Below are 17,647 nucleotides of genomic sequence, written 5' to 3' on the forward strand. Positions count from 1 at the left end.
GCTTTTGCAGTGATTTGTGATGTTTGGATTGTTTTTATTCAACACCTTATCTCCTTTACATCATAGGCACACCCTTGCTCCCTATGCCTTTGAGAATACTTTGAGGGTGAACCCCGTATTTGAAAATGATGATGGTGTCTTAACTCAAGTGTCCACATTGCCATACCCTTCAAGTTCGGCTTCTTCCCAATCCCAACAGTCTGAACAAGAGCATTTCGCCTCAATTGAAAACATACATCTGAGTATTGAGGTACACTGTGCTGTATGTGCAGAAAAGACTAAACTACTAACCTCAAAACTCCAACTATAGTGAACTAATATGCTCTAACAAACTCTCGCCGGATAATTGGCGTGTTTTCCTGTTTTCCTTGCTTTCGTCTTTAATTTTTTATCTAGAACTTTAAATTCACCTTCACAGTTGACAAACTGATGAATCGTTTAGTTTTACTGAAACACCATTCGGTGCTGCTTTGATGGCCTTTACCCCAGGGAATCAAACACATGTTTGTAGCTTTTAAGGTTCACGCAATCCACAAATTTGTGCCAAATACAACAAAGGTGTTTAGTTCTAACACTGAACTCCGCAGTAGCAGCTGTAGGCATAATCATCTGTGGTAGATCTTTTTCCTGTCAGATGCTCATATTGGTTACACTGCTTGCTTTTGTTCCCGTTGCCTCTGGTTCTCTAATATATTAATGAAGCACACTGTAAACACTGTGTGCTTTCTGTCTCCACAGATCCCCAGACAACTCTACACAACAAGATCAGAAAAGTTAGTCTCAGAAATGGTGGACTTCCATCACTGTATACCACACAACGAGGTAAGGACCGCACAGTGAAATCTGATTTTGTTGGCGCAAATATACAAAGAGAGACTCATCCCCCAAGCCCGAAATTATCCCACGAGAAATGTTTAAGGAACAATAAAATACCTTTCATGTGGACGTCCAATCAATGTTGATGGTAAATGTAGTCAACTAAAGCGATAAATTAATCGAAACAGCCGTGTTGGCCTGCACAGGGTGTCCAAAGCTTTTTGAATGGAGGCCAGATTGGATAATCTGAAAATCCTTTGGGGGGGGCAGCTACTTCTCTCATCAAAAGGGTTATTCAAAATAAAAATAAAAATCACAAACAAGCCGATGCAATTGTTTTATCTTTCAGTGAAAATGTACTGAATAAACAAAACAACTTTAGCCCTCACTGTTGACTTTTTTTGCTGCGTCCATGTCTGCTACCCAGCCAGAAATGTCTGCTGTTACGCAACTGTTCGTTTATTTAACGTCTGTTTATGAAAACACATAAATTCCACCCGGCATGTCTGTGTGATAGTGCGTCCATCATGAGGTGAAAGGAAAAAATGCAAAGAGAACTCACTTGATTAACCAATAGTGTGTGGAGGGCCACGTATGATATATTTTGAAAGTCAAGCTGAGGGCCGTTTAAAACTGGTCTGTTGGTCACCTTTGGCCATTGGGCCGGGCGTCGGACATGCCTGAAATAGGCTGTAGCTATTATATTGTTGTCTAAAACAAAGTTGAAACAAAGTTTTTAAGATAACAAAATCAAATCTTGGAGGCTTCGTGTTCTGAATCAGCTGAACCAAGATGGCAACACTCCTTTATTATTTTCCACATTTTCCACAGCAACACATGGACACTTAACAAAATAGCTTACAGTAGAGTGGTGAAGTAATGAGTCTTAAAATGTGGAAGTCCGTTTGCCTTTTAGCACTTCCGGTTCCCTCGGCTTAAAGTCTCTGGGTTTTTTGAATGGGTTTTAGATAAAATGCCCTAAATAAGGTCTGTGGTTAACACAGGCTAAAGATATTTAGACATTTTGTTCTGCAACATAAAATACTTCCGCTTAAATGCAATTTTTTTACTTTCAAGGTTTTACTCGTCTTAAAAAAGGCGGTTGCTAACAAGTGGCTGTATTTCTTTTGTTGGATACACAGATAGTTTGCAACACAAGCAAGGAGAATGGGAAAGTTATTTTTCTGAGTGGCATGTAGAGCCCGTCACCTGGCTACCCAGAGACAAAACAACCTGTAGTTCATCCTTTCATCCAATGACGTCACTGTCACGTCAATATACCACAGACTGAGGAACTAAGTACTTCGTTTGACTCCATTCACCATCACTGACTGAACATCCATATCTCAGGTGGTGCATTTTTCCTTTAAAGAAATAAAATGTGGGGCCTCTTTGGTTGCTATGATGAAACATTTTCAGAAAATGTACACAAACAGGACAAAGTGTCTTCAGAGACCTCGTACTTTGGACATTCATTTTGAAGTGTTCCTGACATTCAATGACCGTAACCTTTACATCAAATGTTTTACAGCTCTATGATGTGTGCAAAGGTAAAAACGCCTGTGCATGATGTTACCCTTGCTGATTTTTTCACATACAAATCAAATCAATGTTGACTTTTAGAGCATTTAAACAACAGCTTTATCATGATCAAGAGCTAATGATGGAAAAATGATCAAATATTAACCGTGAGACGATTTTTAATGTAGTAAAATCTCTGAGCTGTTCAACACTTCTGCATTGACAAATTCTTGAGTTTTTGCAAATTGTTTCATACAATGCAAATGTCTTGTAGATGTAGTTACAAGGGTATTCTGTCATTTATTGTATAATTTTGCCCTGAAGCTATTTTTCATCCCCTTTCTTGTCTCCTTCAGACGTGGCGACCACCAAATGAATACAGAACATGCTGTCTTTTAAGGGCATCAGATAACGAATGCTTTGAAGTAACGGTTGTTTGATGGCACCTTGTCATCTGAGGAGCAGCTGACACAGGGAGACGGCGTAAAACACGAGGTAGCAAAGACTGACGTTATTGTTTAACTGTTTATGGGACACTACGGTACGGTAGACCAGTGAAATGGTGTTAAAAGTGTTGAGATTAATTTTTCATAGTGATCAAAGTGTCTTGTTAGACAGAGAGCTATGAATATTAAGGTGGACTTAGGTTGTCTTCAAGTGGAACCTGATATTTATTCTATATATTGAATGGTAGGAACATTTCCTGTATACCCTTGGCAAAGGATGTTCTTTCCTCACAATGAGGTATTTATTATTTACAAACTGATACACATTGTGGTATCTTAAGTTTAGACTGTAAAATGTATATTTCAATGCTGTATTTGTATATAACATATATACCACTGTTGTGTCCCAAAAAAGAGAATGAATGTATAAGCTGTTAACTTGGGTCATGACATTTGTTTATTGTTGTTTGAGCTGTATTTATCACTCTGTCCTATTCAGAACTATTCTTCCCACTAATCATTTGTGTTTTGAGGTGTGGATTTTTTACACATTTTGCATTTGCAAAGAATAAACTGTTTTTTGCATTAAAAAACAAAAATGTTATGTTTTATTTAATGTTGTCGCCACCACAGGATTGCTTTCCGTTTTATTCAAAGCCTAAAAAATATGAAGAACACAGGACACCCTGCATTTTGTTTTCCACAGTTACTGAAGTTTTCCCCCGTTATGATTTTAGCCTCTAGTGACAGTGACTGCAACAAATTTACACTGATATTCTTTAGTAATATATGTAGCTATAGGCCTATCTGTAGATATTGCGGGGACCCTAAAATGGTTCACTGAATGGGCCTTATTTAAATCTGCTTTTCTCATCAACCTACCTCTTTGCTGATAATGTTAGCCTCCTTGCTTCAGTCTGGCTGGGAGCAGCCTGACCTGAAAAATAAATTGTCATTAAATCATGATTTGGTTTTAAAGCCATTTCCAGCTTCATATTTTCTTCTCCTTTCTTTGTTTCTGAAATCCTGATTTCTGTGCAGGTCCTGGTGTGGCAAGGAAATTCATTAGCTTACAGTTAAATTGAATCGCTAAATTTCTCAGGCCAAGTTTTTTTTTCCGCAACGGCTGCGTAGTAAAAGCAACAATAAATACAATGTTTATTTTTGATGTTTTAATAAGTAATGTTGCTAATTTTGGTTTAAAATACAACTGGGTTATGATTTCTTATAGTCATGATGAACGTGTTTATTGCTGGACCCCAGAAAGTGTTCCCCCTCTGTATGGGCGGCTCTGGCTATGGATAGCTACTGGGGAAAACAAAAGCGCTATCCTCCTCTTGTGTTAGTTGTGCAATGATTGACACTCTTACTTTGTGCTGCAAATCGAGCCTTTATTTTCTTAGGAGGTCGTACCAAGTGGCAGACAAAACACAAAAACAAATGCTGTTATTATTCTATTGCTATTACATTCATTGTGCAATCAACATTTACTTCATAATTAAAAGTTTAAGTAAAAACAATCCTGTTTTCTACTTTGAGGGCATGGGCCATCTTTGTGGGATGATGAAGTGTTCTCAACACATCTACTCACTTATTGTTTCTTAATATTAAGTGAAAAATCTAAAATACCTAATATTAAGAAAGCATGCTCTGAAGAGGCCCTCAAGTACAAAAACATTTGTATTCAAATCAAGGTCTACCAATGACTCATTAATGTTTTTATTATTTTGTACTCTTGATACTGTTGCTGTAAATTTACCACAAAAGCAGAAAAAGCTCAAATATAAAGTATCAACGAAAGGGAACCTGAAGTCTGTTTTAATCGACTCAGTGGGAGTGACAACATCAGCTGCACATTAGCTTTTGCTGTTTAATTAATCTGTGCGCAAATCTGGTCAGCTGCTGTTACTGTCAGGTTGTCAGATCCATTTACAGAGCACTGACCACTGAATTAACTCGCTCTCACTTGTCAGTTATCTACAGTAAGTTAGCAAGAAAAAGCAATCACAAGCATGGGGGCATATATTTATTTTCTACTGTATTCCAGTGCAAAGGCCAACACACAACCAGATCCAGATATTTTGGAAGTGAAAAGTTTGTCGTAACCTTCAGTTAGTAAGTGTAAGCCCAAATAAAGGTACTGCATGATAATCAAATGAGATGTTACTGATCTAACCAACACACAAGAGTCAAGTAATCAGCCTGATGAAATATTACATGAACAAACACACACAACACACACACACACACACACATATTACATTATTGTCTGTAAAACAACCCCAAACCCACAAACTGCAATCATGAAAACTAGCTTCCCTCTTACATAACAAATGTCAATACAAAAAAAAAACGTCCCTTTTCAAGGATTTCAACATTTGAGTTGTATATGCAGAAAGAAAATGATGAATTGATAAAAAGAGGAAACTTCTAAATTGGTAATAATCCCAGCACTTCTTTATGAGTTAATCTTTCATAAAAAAAAAGAGACTGTGTGACTAAATGGAGTGAAAAAGTTATGAAAACGTAGCCATAACATGATTTTATTCAACTTTTTTTTCATGTCTAAAATTAAAGTTGCTGGGGGTCTGAAATACATATTTTATACTTAAAGGAATAACTGGCATTTTTTCCCAAATGATTTGTGTCTAAAAGATTGATGTGAACAAACTTTTTTGAAATTGGTATTGGTAGTATTGAACTGTGGTTACCACACTCCAAATCTCACACATTTCCAGTGTTTCCTTCCTGCAACAAGTGAGATATTGTGAGATTTCAGAACATGACTTTGGCTTAACGAGACAATAACAAACAGACTAGATCAAGTCAAAGGTAATAAGACACTTCAGCTATTTATAACAGCAATCTGAGTCTATTTGTGACAAATATAACCACTTTTAATGGCGATCCAGTGACTGTGTTCAGTTGCCCCATATGCTTACATTGCGGCTCATTGCACAGCGGCTGCCCACTCATTCAATACTCGACCAATTTCAAAAATTCAAAAAGTTGCTTACATCAGCCTCTTAGACACACATATATGGGAAAATAGGGTCCATGTTAAAAATGTTGAAGTTATCCTTTAACGTCAGCGGTATAACATTAGTATAGAAATCTGTATATAAATATAATTTGTTCACTTTCCCTTAGTTGTATGATATTCTGCTCATGATATGTCATTTTTCAGCACTTTAAGCAAAACCGAGATAGAGAAGTTTTTTCTTATCTCTCCTTTCAAGCTGCATATTTGTGAAAATTCACATTCTTACTAACCAAATCAAGTGTAAATGTGATAATTAAAGCCTTGATATCCAGGAGACTGTAAAGCATGACTTAAAAGACAAAGATTGTTCCACACTATTAGAAGCATCTCTAACAGCTCTATTGCAGACAGTTAAGGTTTCAGGTTAACAGCTAGATAAGCTACGCACCAATTAAGACTTCCTGGGTGTAGTGCAGTGATGTCACAATTTAAGGCCTCATGGTGGGATATTGCAATCAAGCAAAAACTTAGGAGGACAAATGCTAACGCTACACCCATAAGGTGTTACACTGCAAAATAAAGTTATAAAAAGTGAACATTAACAACATAGAGGTGTTTAAAAATGAGATGAAACATTGAGTGCCTGCAGTGAGATTGTATAGGAAGCATCTTTCTCTTTTGTTACTCCACAAACTGCAGGCTGCCCCTGAATGTGCACGTTTATGTTTGTGAGTCTGTGTGTTTCATGTTTGAGGACGCTTATCTCGCTGCTGTGGCTCACTTGAGGAGACTCTGAAGCATGGCGGTGGCGTATGTGGGGCGGGCCTGCTTGTTCTCGATGGCTTTCTTGAGGTACTGGATTCCGTCACAGCGTTCCCAGATTTCTTCAAACTGCCTGGGTAGGATCTCCGCCCCCCTCTTCCTGGTCAGGCCGGTCTCCTCCAGACTCAGCTCGCACATCTCCATGTCGTCTTTTCCTGAGTGTTGGAAGAAAAAGGTGAGTAGATTTCTGGAAGGATTTGTACTAGTGCACAATTATCTTAAGTCACAGTCGTATATTTACTGTATTTATTTACTCACAGAACCCCCTGTATATAAAGACCATGTAGTTCATTGATATCTTTGGATTTTAAACTGTTTGTCAGATGACATTTCTTTAACCTTCTTTTGACACTTTATTGTCTAAACCAGTAGTCCATGAGGATTGTGAACCCTCTAAATATAATTGAAGAGAAGTATTTCTGTCACACAAAAGAATGTTAAATTATTTTCTTTAACTTCTCTCAGATTTTTGAAGTTTCTTTGTGAAATGCAAGATACTTTTACGATTCAGGCCTTCAAACATCCTTCAAATTCAACAGTCTTAAAAAAGAAATCAGTATTGGTTGAGAAATTGAAAAGTAAATTCTTACTCATTTTAGGGGTCAGAAGCCAAAAATCATCTGAAACCTCTAGACTAATGATTGACTGAATAATTGAAGAAATATTGACAAATTACAATGCAAAAAAAGGGTTTTGCTGTTTCTGTTATAATATGACAAAAAGCAAAAGCTGACGACTCACCTGCAACCAACACAATAGGTCGTTTGTCCGGGTGGAGCTCCATCTGTCTAGCTATCCAGGGCCCGTCGAAATGGGCGTACCACCAGCCCTTCTTTTTATTCTGTGGATCTTTGTACTGGTCTGCAGGTCGGATGAAAGGAATGCGGAAATATCGCTGCTGGCGGTTCATGGCCACTTCCTGATGCTGGGCCGTCATTGGAGGAGCTGGGTTCTGTTCAGCTGCATTAATGTGAGCATTAAAAGATTAGATTTTCATATTATAAGTGTAGATTGTTGTTTATCTCCACAGTAGTACTCAGAACAAAGCACCTGTTGTTAGGTCTTTAATAACCTTACAATATTTCTGTATGTTTTGTTAACGGCAAGGAAACAGGACAGATCACCACAAAATCAAAAATACATATTTTCCTTTTACCTGTCATGCTATTTATCAGTCTAGATTGTTTTGGTGTGAGTTGCTGAGTGTTGGAGATACAGGTAAGGAGGAAGGGAAAATATGTATTTTTTATGGGGGTGAACGGTCCCTTTAAATGTGGAGAAAAACAAAGTAAAAAGCTTTCAAAACAAGCCCCGGAAATGCCCAAAAAAGACCCAAGAAATGTTCCAGTAAATATCACATGGAAAAGCCAGGTAAAGCAGCTTTTAGCCTCTTATGAAATGACCTTGATAAAACCCAAGCTGCATCAGCAGAGGCCAAAAACAGGATCCCAATATGTGGCAAACAAAGCACAGCCAGTACAGCTTTCAGGAGCTATCATATCAAAAGAGACAGGCGAGTAGATATAGTGAAAGCAGAGGCAACAGTGAGTCTAATGTTCCCATTCCCCCATCAAACTTAATGTTCGTTTTTAAGATGAAAAAGAGGGGAATGCAAAGCACCGGTAAGCTTTAAAGCAGCTAAATAACATTTGTGTGTATTTGTGGTGCAGAGCATGCTTGATTGAGTTGAGAGTGAAATGAGCAAAGCAGCGAGTTGTCACAGCAGCGGCTACTGAACCTGACAAAGCATGGCTGACAGTTACTTGCTAATTATAACAAATATTTCTGACAGAGGCGGACAGAAGGCAGCTGCATTTTCAGGCCTTGGCGTCTCGTCGGTTAATTGAATGTTGGGAAACAAAGGCAGGTTTATTTGTGTGCAGGTCATTATTTTCTGCCAATGACAGCGAGAGGCGAGAGTGGAGAAACTAAACACTTGTCACCTGTAACTTAATGCACCTGGGGTGAGGTGTGCATGTGTTAAATGTACCGTATGTTTATGTGCTATGTTTTTGAATATAAAGATTTGTGTTCACATCCTCAGGTGAAGCATTAAATGAAAGTGATTGAAACAAGAGGATGAGCTCTCTACTAACCGTAGTCAGTGACAGATTTAGGAGCTCTCTGATCACTTCCGTCATCATTACGTTTTTTGTTCTTGGACTTCCAGGCGTGATAGACCTTCAGACGGCGGTGGAACTCCTCTCTGCAGGCTGCCAGCAGCTCAATGTCTGTCCACACAACACAACAAACAGTGAGTACTCAAACACATGCAATAAGCAAAGATTTATAAGCAAAGGAAAACACATGCACTTCTATCCTATGTGAAGTGATCCTATGAGACTTTCTCCACATATGTAACTTGGTTTTTAAGTCCAGTTCTGGACATTTAAAATCCAAATGCATCCAAAGAAACTGTATAATTTGAAGGGAAACACTACAGATTAATAGAGTAAAAATTTTAATTAAAATGAAAACAAACCTTCCCCAGTTATAGTTATTTACATTAGGACACTTATATCTCTTTTTAAAAACTAATTTTAAGACAATTATTTTTTGTATTACAACTTTTCTGAAATGGTATGTTCAAGTAGTCAAATGAGGGCATTAACTTATTAAATATTCAAAAAAATTCATATATTTCCAAAACCAAAATCGAAACATTGGAAGCCAGGTTCAAAACTTTTGTTTCTAAGAAAAGATAATTTTGAGAAAATGGCCTTTAAAGATATGTATTGCAAAAATCTATACATTTTAATGTATGGATTTAATAGGAACTAATAGGTATATCACTTCCCCAGTTAATTATTTACATTAAGACAATTTAAATATGGCTTTGCAATAATATATATTTAAATATGCAAATGAGACATTATCCAATGAAATATGTTCAAACTTCCATACTGATTTCTAGAACATAAATCTGAACATGGGATACAGCCAGACACAGAGTTCTTGTTTCATGTATTACAGTGCTGCTGGTGAGTGACAGAAAGGAGACGAGAAAGGAAAACAGCAAAGGTTCATGGTTTGGAAATCGACACGAGCCACTGCAAAAGACTCAAGCTATACGGGACATGAGCGCTACCAGGTGAGCTCCTCTGGACTTTTTCTTTCTATTTACCTCAAAAAACACGTTATGGAAGCAAAATAGCTCAAAATTTAAAAATTGGCTGCTGCATGACAAATATTTTCTGCAGGAGTGTCAATATGAAGCTGGACTTTCTGATGGTTGAAAAAGCCTGGCACACAACCTACACGTTTTTAAGCTCAAATATAAGTGTCATGAGCAGTTTAGCATATTGCACTGTTTTCTTCCTAAAAATGAAATACAAAGAAAAACATTCACAACATAACAGTGCTTCTAGTGAACATAAGGCTATAATCAGTTGGACTTCAAACACAGCTTTTTGGTATCACCAGCAGCACCACCAAAACAAATGGGTTCCACAAATTAGCCAGATGTCTTTGGAATCCCACGGGGAATATCAGAGTCCCTAACACTGATCAGAGTACTGTATACAGTGGCAATTAAAAAGGCATCTGCTTTTCATGCTGACTGAGGAGAGGGTTGGCTGGGAATGACTAGGAAGGGCAGTAATGGTGATAATTTCCTCTTCCCACCAATAAAAACGCATGCTGATGAGCCGTAGCAGCTGTGGGAACATTCTCATATTGGCCTTTTTTCATCTTGTGTGCACACTCTGTACAGCTGCAGTAGCAGTCACTTTCGTCATTGAAAAAAATTATAGAGAAAAATGACAGTGTGGAGATGAAAAACGTTTTTTGGGTACCAAAAGTGCCGAAACATGAGCTGCTGCTGAATTATTTAACATGGGGAACTGTAAATACATTTGAAGGAGGAAAAACTAGTCGTGTCATGCGTTTTCATTAAGAGGTCTGCCGCCTTGATCTGCTTGTAACAGCTACTTCAGTGCACACACACAAACACACACACACTCTGTTTATTTGATAAAGGCAGCATCACGCTGAACTCGTTCGGGATTTCTCACCACAGGAAGTGTTGATGACATCTCGCAGCTCAGCATACTTCCACTTGCTGAGGTCATACTTTTTCACACCGGCGGCAGCTTTGGTTGCTTGAACTTGAGGACCCCTGTAGGAAGGAACAGATGAACGTGGGTGTGTGTGAGAGGGAGTGAAAAAAAAGAAAAAGAAGGTGAGTGTGAAGACAGGTGAGGGTGTGACGAGGTGGGAGTAACAAAGATTAAGGGTTTCAAGTTTCTCGTTTTTTAACGCTGAATATAATTCACAATCAGGGAGGCGTTGATTTCTAAAAGAACAGCACAAACAGATCCTCAGAAACATTTCATGCGTAATTTTACTGGATTTAATCATTCTCAAGCGTAGTCTGATGTGGGATTTGGTGCCAGACAAAATGCATGAATATTAAAAGGAAAACAGGATTGATTAAGTTCATCGCCCTCGGTGAGAAATGAAAACAGATGCCTCCCTTCTTTCAAGCCCTCCTCATTGTCTCAGCCGATTAAATTCACATTAGAGGCCGGTCAGCAGGGGAGCCTGAGAGCAGAGTTTGTCCGTATCCTTGCAGCGTACTGTTTCAACTTAAAATGATGCAAAGCTCTTTTTGTGTTTCAACCATGCAGGCTTACATCTGCTGGCATTTCGAGTGTTTAGGAACAAGTGAAGAGCGAGAAAAACAAGTGAAATGATGCAGAAATGTAATATATGATGATTCAAACTTTGCTACTTAAATGAATAGTTCTGATTTTTAAAATGGGGTTGTATGGGGTACTTGGCCATAGTTGATGTATTATATATTGCAGTAGTCAGTTTGCACGCTCCCAGTTTGGAGAAGCAGGCAGGAGTAAGACACTGAAGCTATGCGCTGTACTGCTGTGGATGGATCAGCAACAGAACGTATTTTAACTGAAAAAGTCCCACCTAAAAACATCAAAATCAGTTTAATTATTGGCAGTATTTTCACTGCTTTACTTTTCTGTGAGATGGCCTGTTCTGATTGTAAAGCTGTTAACAGCTCAGTTCCTCATCTTTATGCTCTCATCACCAGACTCCACTGACAAAACCAGTAATTTTAGCTTGCTGAACACAGCAACTGCTGGTCTATTGCTGCATCAAATCAGTCAGTCAGGATAAAATACGTTATGTTGCTGACCTCAAACACGTACATTGCTGAGTAACCATGTCGGAGGCCTGTCTGCTTCTCCTAAAAGGGGGCGCTCTAACTGACATCTACTGTATGTAGCAATACTGTCATGGATAAATTATTAATAGTAACTTAAATTGGCTTAACATCCTTGTCAACTTTTGGGCTTTCTCTGATGTTTTCTGTTTTTTTCTTTTGTATGTTTATATGTTATATGTTGTCATTGTTAGTTTTTATGCTCATTTATGCAAAAGCACGTTCCCCTTAGGGCAATTAAAGTTTTTCATCATTACCCCACACAACCCCACTTAAAAAAATCTGAACTATCCCTTTAAATGACTCCTGCAGAAAGTCTGAGCTCGTGTCAGCCGCGTCTCCAGCTTCCCTGCTGAGTTGAGGCTGCTAATTCAATAATGCGGAGGATTTACCTCCTCTATTTACAGTCAGTATAGCTGCTAATGTCTCAGAGTAGAGGATTAGTGATCTACGAATCATCAGCCAGATTACCATTACCGTTTATAATTCATACTGACTGGAAAGATGATTCAGGATCATCGTCAGTCTGGCTGAGTGTGTGATAGCATTGAACTCAGGCTGAGGCTTTGCTTTTGCTGCAGCCAGGAGAGAAGAAGAAGTGGAAGTGAGGCCATGGCCAGGGATTTGCTTTTTGGCAGTAGTTGAACAGGAAATGGATGGTTGTAGAGGGAGGGAGGCGGTTCTCTATGCCAGCCAGTCTGTTTACATCTACTGCACGCATGCTTTCATGTGCTTAACCTCTGTGGTGTGCACATGCAAAACAAGAGACCTTTGGGGTTTCTTTCTTGTAACAGATCTCCCTTTGGTTTTCAGGGGTCAGCTGACTCACAGGGATAGTAGGAGACATGCAACATAGCCCCTGGATGTGCAGGCCAACACTGACAAGATTACAGGGCTACTGGATCAAATGTAATTTTGTGCTCGCTGGGCCTGCAGATAAGAGTCGATGCAGGCTCCTACATGACTTCTCCTGGCTCTGAACACACAGTGGGGTAATGGAAATTCACTCCCACTAACAAGGTGGAGCTCAAATGAAGATGAACATCTGGGTGTTTAAGCCTTTGAAACCTGGTTCCGTATCAGTTTTCTTGTGCTGCATTCAGATGCCCTTTACAAGCATTTAAAAGTTTGAAAGACTGAGCAAACTGGTTTCATTTCTTTCAAAAATATGAGAAAAAAAAGCAATCACCAAATTCACATGACATGTCCCACAAATTGGGGAAAAAAGGGAAAAATGTGAAAAGATAATGATCAGGAAAAAATAGATAAAAAGGAGAGAGAGAATCAATCAATCAAATTTCAAATAACTAAGAAAAAATACGAAGAAAACTTAAATTTATAATCATTCTAATTATCAGAGATAAGTGTGATTATTAATATTTATTATCTTTATTTTATTTCAGCACTTTTTCAGGACATTTTCATTTCTTGTGTGGCCAATTCAGTTTTTTTTATTGTAACTTTTATTAATTTCTTACTAATTTTTGTGTCATTTCGTTCATTGCCTGCTTTCCATGTTTTTGAAAGAAATCAAGCTAATTTGTGCAGGGTTGAAATGATTAAAGTGGGCAACTATGATATATTGTCTGTATATTGTCTGTGAGAACTAACAGCTGTGTTTGAAATCACTTCTTATTCACTACATAGTGCACTATAGAGTAAACTACTGAGTTTCTACAAAGAGGATAGAGGATTAGTAAAAAAAAGGGAGTGATTTTAAACAGTGTGCAAAGTGTGTTAAACTGTAGGTAACCCTGGTAACTATGGTAAGAAGCACTGTGTACCTGGACATAATCTGAGGTACCTGTGCACACAGTAGAGCACGTCAACACTAATGCTGAACTCATGCAAACCTTCTTATGTTACATCCTTACGCAGTTACAAAATGTATCCAGAGAACATTTATAACTCAAAGTTTGAGTCAGGGGACATACATAGACAGCTTGTGCTGTGCACCAGCACTGCAAAGGATGCAGACAAGCTTTATCCACCACAGACTCATGCAGAGCCAATTCACATCAGAGCAACAAAGATCACATCATGCACATTCTGATCCACCTCTCATTTATGATTTAGTGTCATACCAGGCTTCTTAATTTGACTGGTGATTTCTTCAAATCAAAGGATTTTAAAATGGCTTTGCAATGCTGGTAAAATTGTGCATCTATTTAGGGAGCTGAGACATTTCTGAGAATGTAAGAGGATGAGACAGACAGCAAGGAAGGGACTGATTATGGTTGGTGTTAGGTGCACTTGGACAAGGGCAGTTATAGAAACCTGTGCTGACATCTTACATGGCTCTGGCTGAGGATGAGGAGATAGGAAGATCTGAAAAAGGCTCATCACTGAGAGAAAACACAGCAACAGGGAAAATGCAGTTACACACGCATGCTGAGGCCAAAATGGTATTTTGTTTCACCTGTAGGTAAAATTTCACACTGCTTGTTTACTGTGCACTCCACACTGCACAAAAGCACCATATTGCACTGTGCTAACATAACGGATACCTGCGCAGGCTTGGGTCCATCTGCCCCTCCTCAGTGATGAGCTCAGCCTCACTCTGAGCGATTCTCATGGCTAACTCTCTGTCTCTTCTCTCCTGCTCCAGTATGGTGGTGCGCTGGGCCTGCTCCTCACGCTCCAGCGCCAGCTGAATCTCCAGCTCGGCCTGTACACATGCACAAACACACAGCAGCTTTTAATGTGACTTTATAAAATCCACATAAACCTAGATCCTGTCTAAATACTGAGTGCCAGACCATTCATAACAATGAGAGCTCTGCTGTGAGCCCAAGCCTGATTAGACATATTTATCCAGGTTGTAGAGCTGCTAATGAAGCTTTACTGGGCATTTGTCTAGACACAACAGGGCATACAGCAGACAAACATTCAACAACAAACAATTACAATATTTTTTTTAAAAGTTTGACCCATATTCAACTTTTTTTTTCTTTTGCATGCAATCTACTATAACTAGCCAATACACATCTAAATGGAATATATATATTTATGTGTGTGTGTGTGTGTGTGTATAGGAAGGATATATAGAAGATATATATATATATACCTCTACCCCACTCCAACTTGGAGGCAAACATTTTACTTTTTACTGCACTACAGCTTTTGTCACTATTACTTTACAGGTTGTGATTATTCATACAAAATATAATCAATTGATAAATTATGGTGTATTAATATAGATTAAGTAACCAACCAGTATATAAAGTAATTGAAATGATTTCCACCTTGACCAGGTGCAACATTAAAGTTTTGAACAGTTTGATGTATCAATAATTATAATCCATTTCTGTGATAGATATTATTTTGAAACGGGCCATTCTGCATAAGGAGGGCTTTTACTTTCAGCACTAAAAGTATACTTATACTTTTATATTTTTACTTAAGCACAAATTCGAATGCAGGACTTTTACTTGCACTTTTACTCGTATTTCCGTATTGTACTTTTACTGAAGTAAAAGATCTAAAACTTCTTCAACTGTCTTGAAATAGAATATTTCTATATTTTTAGTTCTATTAAAGAAATATAATATATAGCCTATATGAAGACATTAGACTGGTTTATATATGCAATGACACTACTCCATTATAGCATATGTTTTATTTACGTAGTAATGACCCCTTGACCTTTGCTGCTAGCTGTGTGATTTGATTGGTTGTTTCGTGGTTCACGTGGGTTCACGGTGGGTGCGCACCATTTCTCCGTCGTCAGTGCGCAGAGGAGGTGGAGGTGGCGTACTATTTGACATATGTAGTTGCCGGGAGACAGGGTGGACCCGCTGCTAAATTTGAGCAGCAAGAGCGGCGTATATGTCACCACTACCACGTGTCCAACACACACAAACAAATACAGCGTGATTGATAAAAAAGCGAACTGCTGAAAGTCGTTCAGGCTTAAATAAAATCATATTGAGAACATTTCTGTCCATACGGGGATTGTTTTGTCAACTAGTAAAGCTACCATGTTTTTTTCTGTAGGCCGACATTCTTGTTTGTTTTGTCAGCTGACAGTTAAAAGGCTGCAGCTGACAGATTGCACTTCATCAACAGCTGACCTGTTGAGCGGCGCACCGGCGCACTGAAATGAAGCGCACCCAGTGTGCGTGACCGCTACGCACGTGTGCGTAAAAACGTCAATATCAACAGTGAGTGGGGTTGGCAGTTCGTAGTCGGCGGGTGTTGTTTCGTTTTGTTGAAATACCCTGCTGTAAGTTAGTGAATGCTGGCGTGTTAAAGCTTTACTTGTGTTATCGAAAAAAAACGAAGGGAGAGGGATGCCGAGCCACAGACTCCGTCTAATACCTGCAGCGCGAGCGCTAACACAGCGAGGACATAGCGACGCCAAACATGGGAAATAATGAGAACGAGGATGAAGAGGTACACGAAGAAGAGGAGGAAGAGGAGTTAACGTTTGTACACGTGGAGGTTTCGTTTTCAGTAGTATCGGAGAGGATAACTTCACTGTAAAGGAAAGTAGAAGCAGGAGAAGAGTTAGCTTCACCTGCCATTACCGGCGGCATTACAGGCGGCAAGGAAGTGGTCCTGAGGATTTAAGACTAAATGAGGGAAGGCTTTTACCAAACTCCAAAATTTGGATCTCAATCAAGGCACGATCAAAAATTGGGTCGACTTGGAAGAACTTGATGCTGCAAATCACAACAACAGGCTGCTCCTTCTCCTGTGACTGGTGAGTACAGCAGTCTTTGTTGGGCAGGTTTAAATGACTTTTAATGTTTGTGTAGGTTGATCTAAGCATTTTGAGCAAGCAAGCAAAGCTTTATTTATATGGCACATTTCATGCCAGGTGGAAGCACAATGTGCTACACAAAGTGCACAAAGCCTCAACTGGTCATAATAGCAAATAAAGTCAGTTAAAATGAAGATAAAAACCCATAACATAGTTATTAAGATAAAGAATAAACTAATGAAATGTATAGGAAGACATGTGAGTCAGAAATGATGTCAGAAATTAAATGAAACAGTGTTCCTAAAATTAGACCCTTAAGAGAAGATAATACAATTTAATTAAAATGAATAAAAAAAACTAAAAATGAAATAAAATAAGAATAGACCAATTAAAGATGATAACACATGCGTAAAACCAACAAAATAAGATGAAATCATAGATAAACCAACAGTGAAAACTGGTTACAGAGATAAAATAAAATAACATAAAATAATAGTTAAAAAGCTCAAAAGAAATGTCTTTCAACTTAACTACAAGATGATACTGTTGGTGTCATCAGGTAACATGTTGCAGTGGCCTTTTGAGCATTTAGCTTATGTGTTTGAAAGTTCAGTGTTCAAGTTTAAAACTTGAATTTTGCTCTGGAGTAGAAACTTAAAAAACAGGTGAATAATTGTGCTTCAATCTACTCTTGATGGTCAAAACATGACCAACACGTGCAGAGAGAAAATGTGGGTAAACCCACTAAAAAAGTCTACAGACTTCTTTTCCATTGCCAGTAGAGCAGAGCTGTGCAGACAGCGCTGCAGCAGACGAGCACGCTTCTGTGTGTGTGTGGGGGGTGCTGTCTTGCTGTGTCCCTTTAATGTCACGTATAGACCAAAGACCAGATAAAGGGTAGACAGCAGCATGGACAGAAGTCTGAGAACTTTTTCAGCGGTTATGTCTCTCTCTATGTATGACTTATACAGTCTCTCATTCAAATTCAGAGCAGACTAATTTGGATCTTAGCGCTGTGGTAATTGGTGGTGGCACTTCATTGCATGTTGCTGGTTAAGGAGCTGAAATTAGCGTGTTCACCTGGGTTTTGTGTGTCCATCAATGCTGATCAGAACCAGAGGTGATAAATACCCGTGTCTACTGCAGTCATTTGACCCAGATGTGAATGC

The 17,647-nt window shown here is 38.7% G+C and overlaps 2 protein-coding genes across 10 annotated transcripts in view; one reads left to right on the forward strand and one right to left on the reverse strand.

The window, feature by feature from the left end:
* Nucleotides 1-3,399, forward strand: part of impg1b (interphotoreceptor matrix proteoglycan 1b) — a 28,967-nt gene extending 25,568 nt beyond the window's left edge. For 3 of the 8 annotated variants that reach the window (XM_088087952.1, XM_088087950.1, XM_088087951.1), the window contains 3 exons: nt 67-250; nt 739-822; nt 2,694-3,399. In XM_088087952.1, coding sequence (XP_087944078.1) covers nt 67-250; nt 739-822; nt 2,694-2,777 — 352 coding nt within the window. In that variant the 3' untranslated portion in view covers nt 2,778-3,399. Of the gene's footprint in view, nt 1-66; nt 251-738; nt 823-2,347; nt 2,367-2,693 lie in introns of all 8 variants that reach the window. The other 5 variants (XM_088087955.1, XM_088087954.1, XM_088087953.1 and 2 more) reach the window with 4 other exon arrangements.
* A 1,395-nt stretch (nt 3,400-4,794) lies between these two features.
* myo6b (myosin VIb) overlaps nt 4,795-17,647 on the reverse strand; it is a 53,583-nt gene continuing 40,730 nt past the window's right edge. Inside the window, exons 28-33 of one of the 2 annotated variants that reach the window (XM_042500686.2) lie at nt 14,281-14,441; nt 14,068-14,118; nt 10,602-10,705; nt 8,685-8,819; nt 7,330-7,548; nt 4,795-6,743 (exon numbers count right to left, since the gene is read on the reverse strand). In XM_042500686.2, the coding sequence (XP_042356620.2) occupies nt 6,544-6,743; nt 7,330-7,548; nt 8,685-8,819; nt 10,602-10,705; nt 14,068-14,118; nt 14,281-14,441 (870 nt within the window). In that variant the 3' untranslated portion in view covers nt 4,795-6,543. The remainder of the gene's footprint in view (nt 6,744-7,329; nt 7,549-8,684; nt 8,820-10,601; nt 10,706-14,067; nt 14,119-14,280; nt 14,442-17,647) is intronic. The other variant, XM_088087949.1, reaches the window with a different exon arrangement.

Source organism: Plectropomus leopardus, chromosome 14 (assembly GCF_026936395.1).
Source record: "Plectropomus leopardus strain MGB_pleo_1.0 chromosome 14, ASM2693639v1, whole genome shotgun sequence".
Classification (NCBI taxonomy): Eukaryota; Metazoa; Chordata; class Actinopteri; order Perciformes; family Serranidae; genus Plectropomus; species Plectropomus leopardus.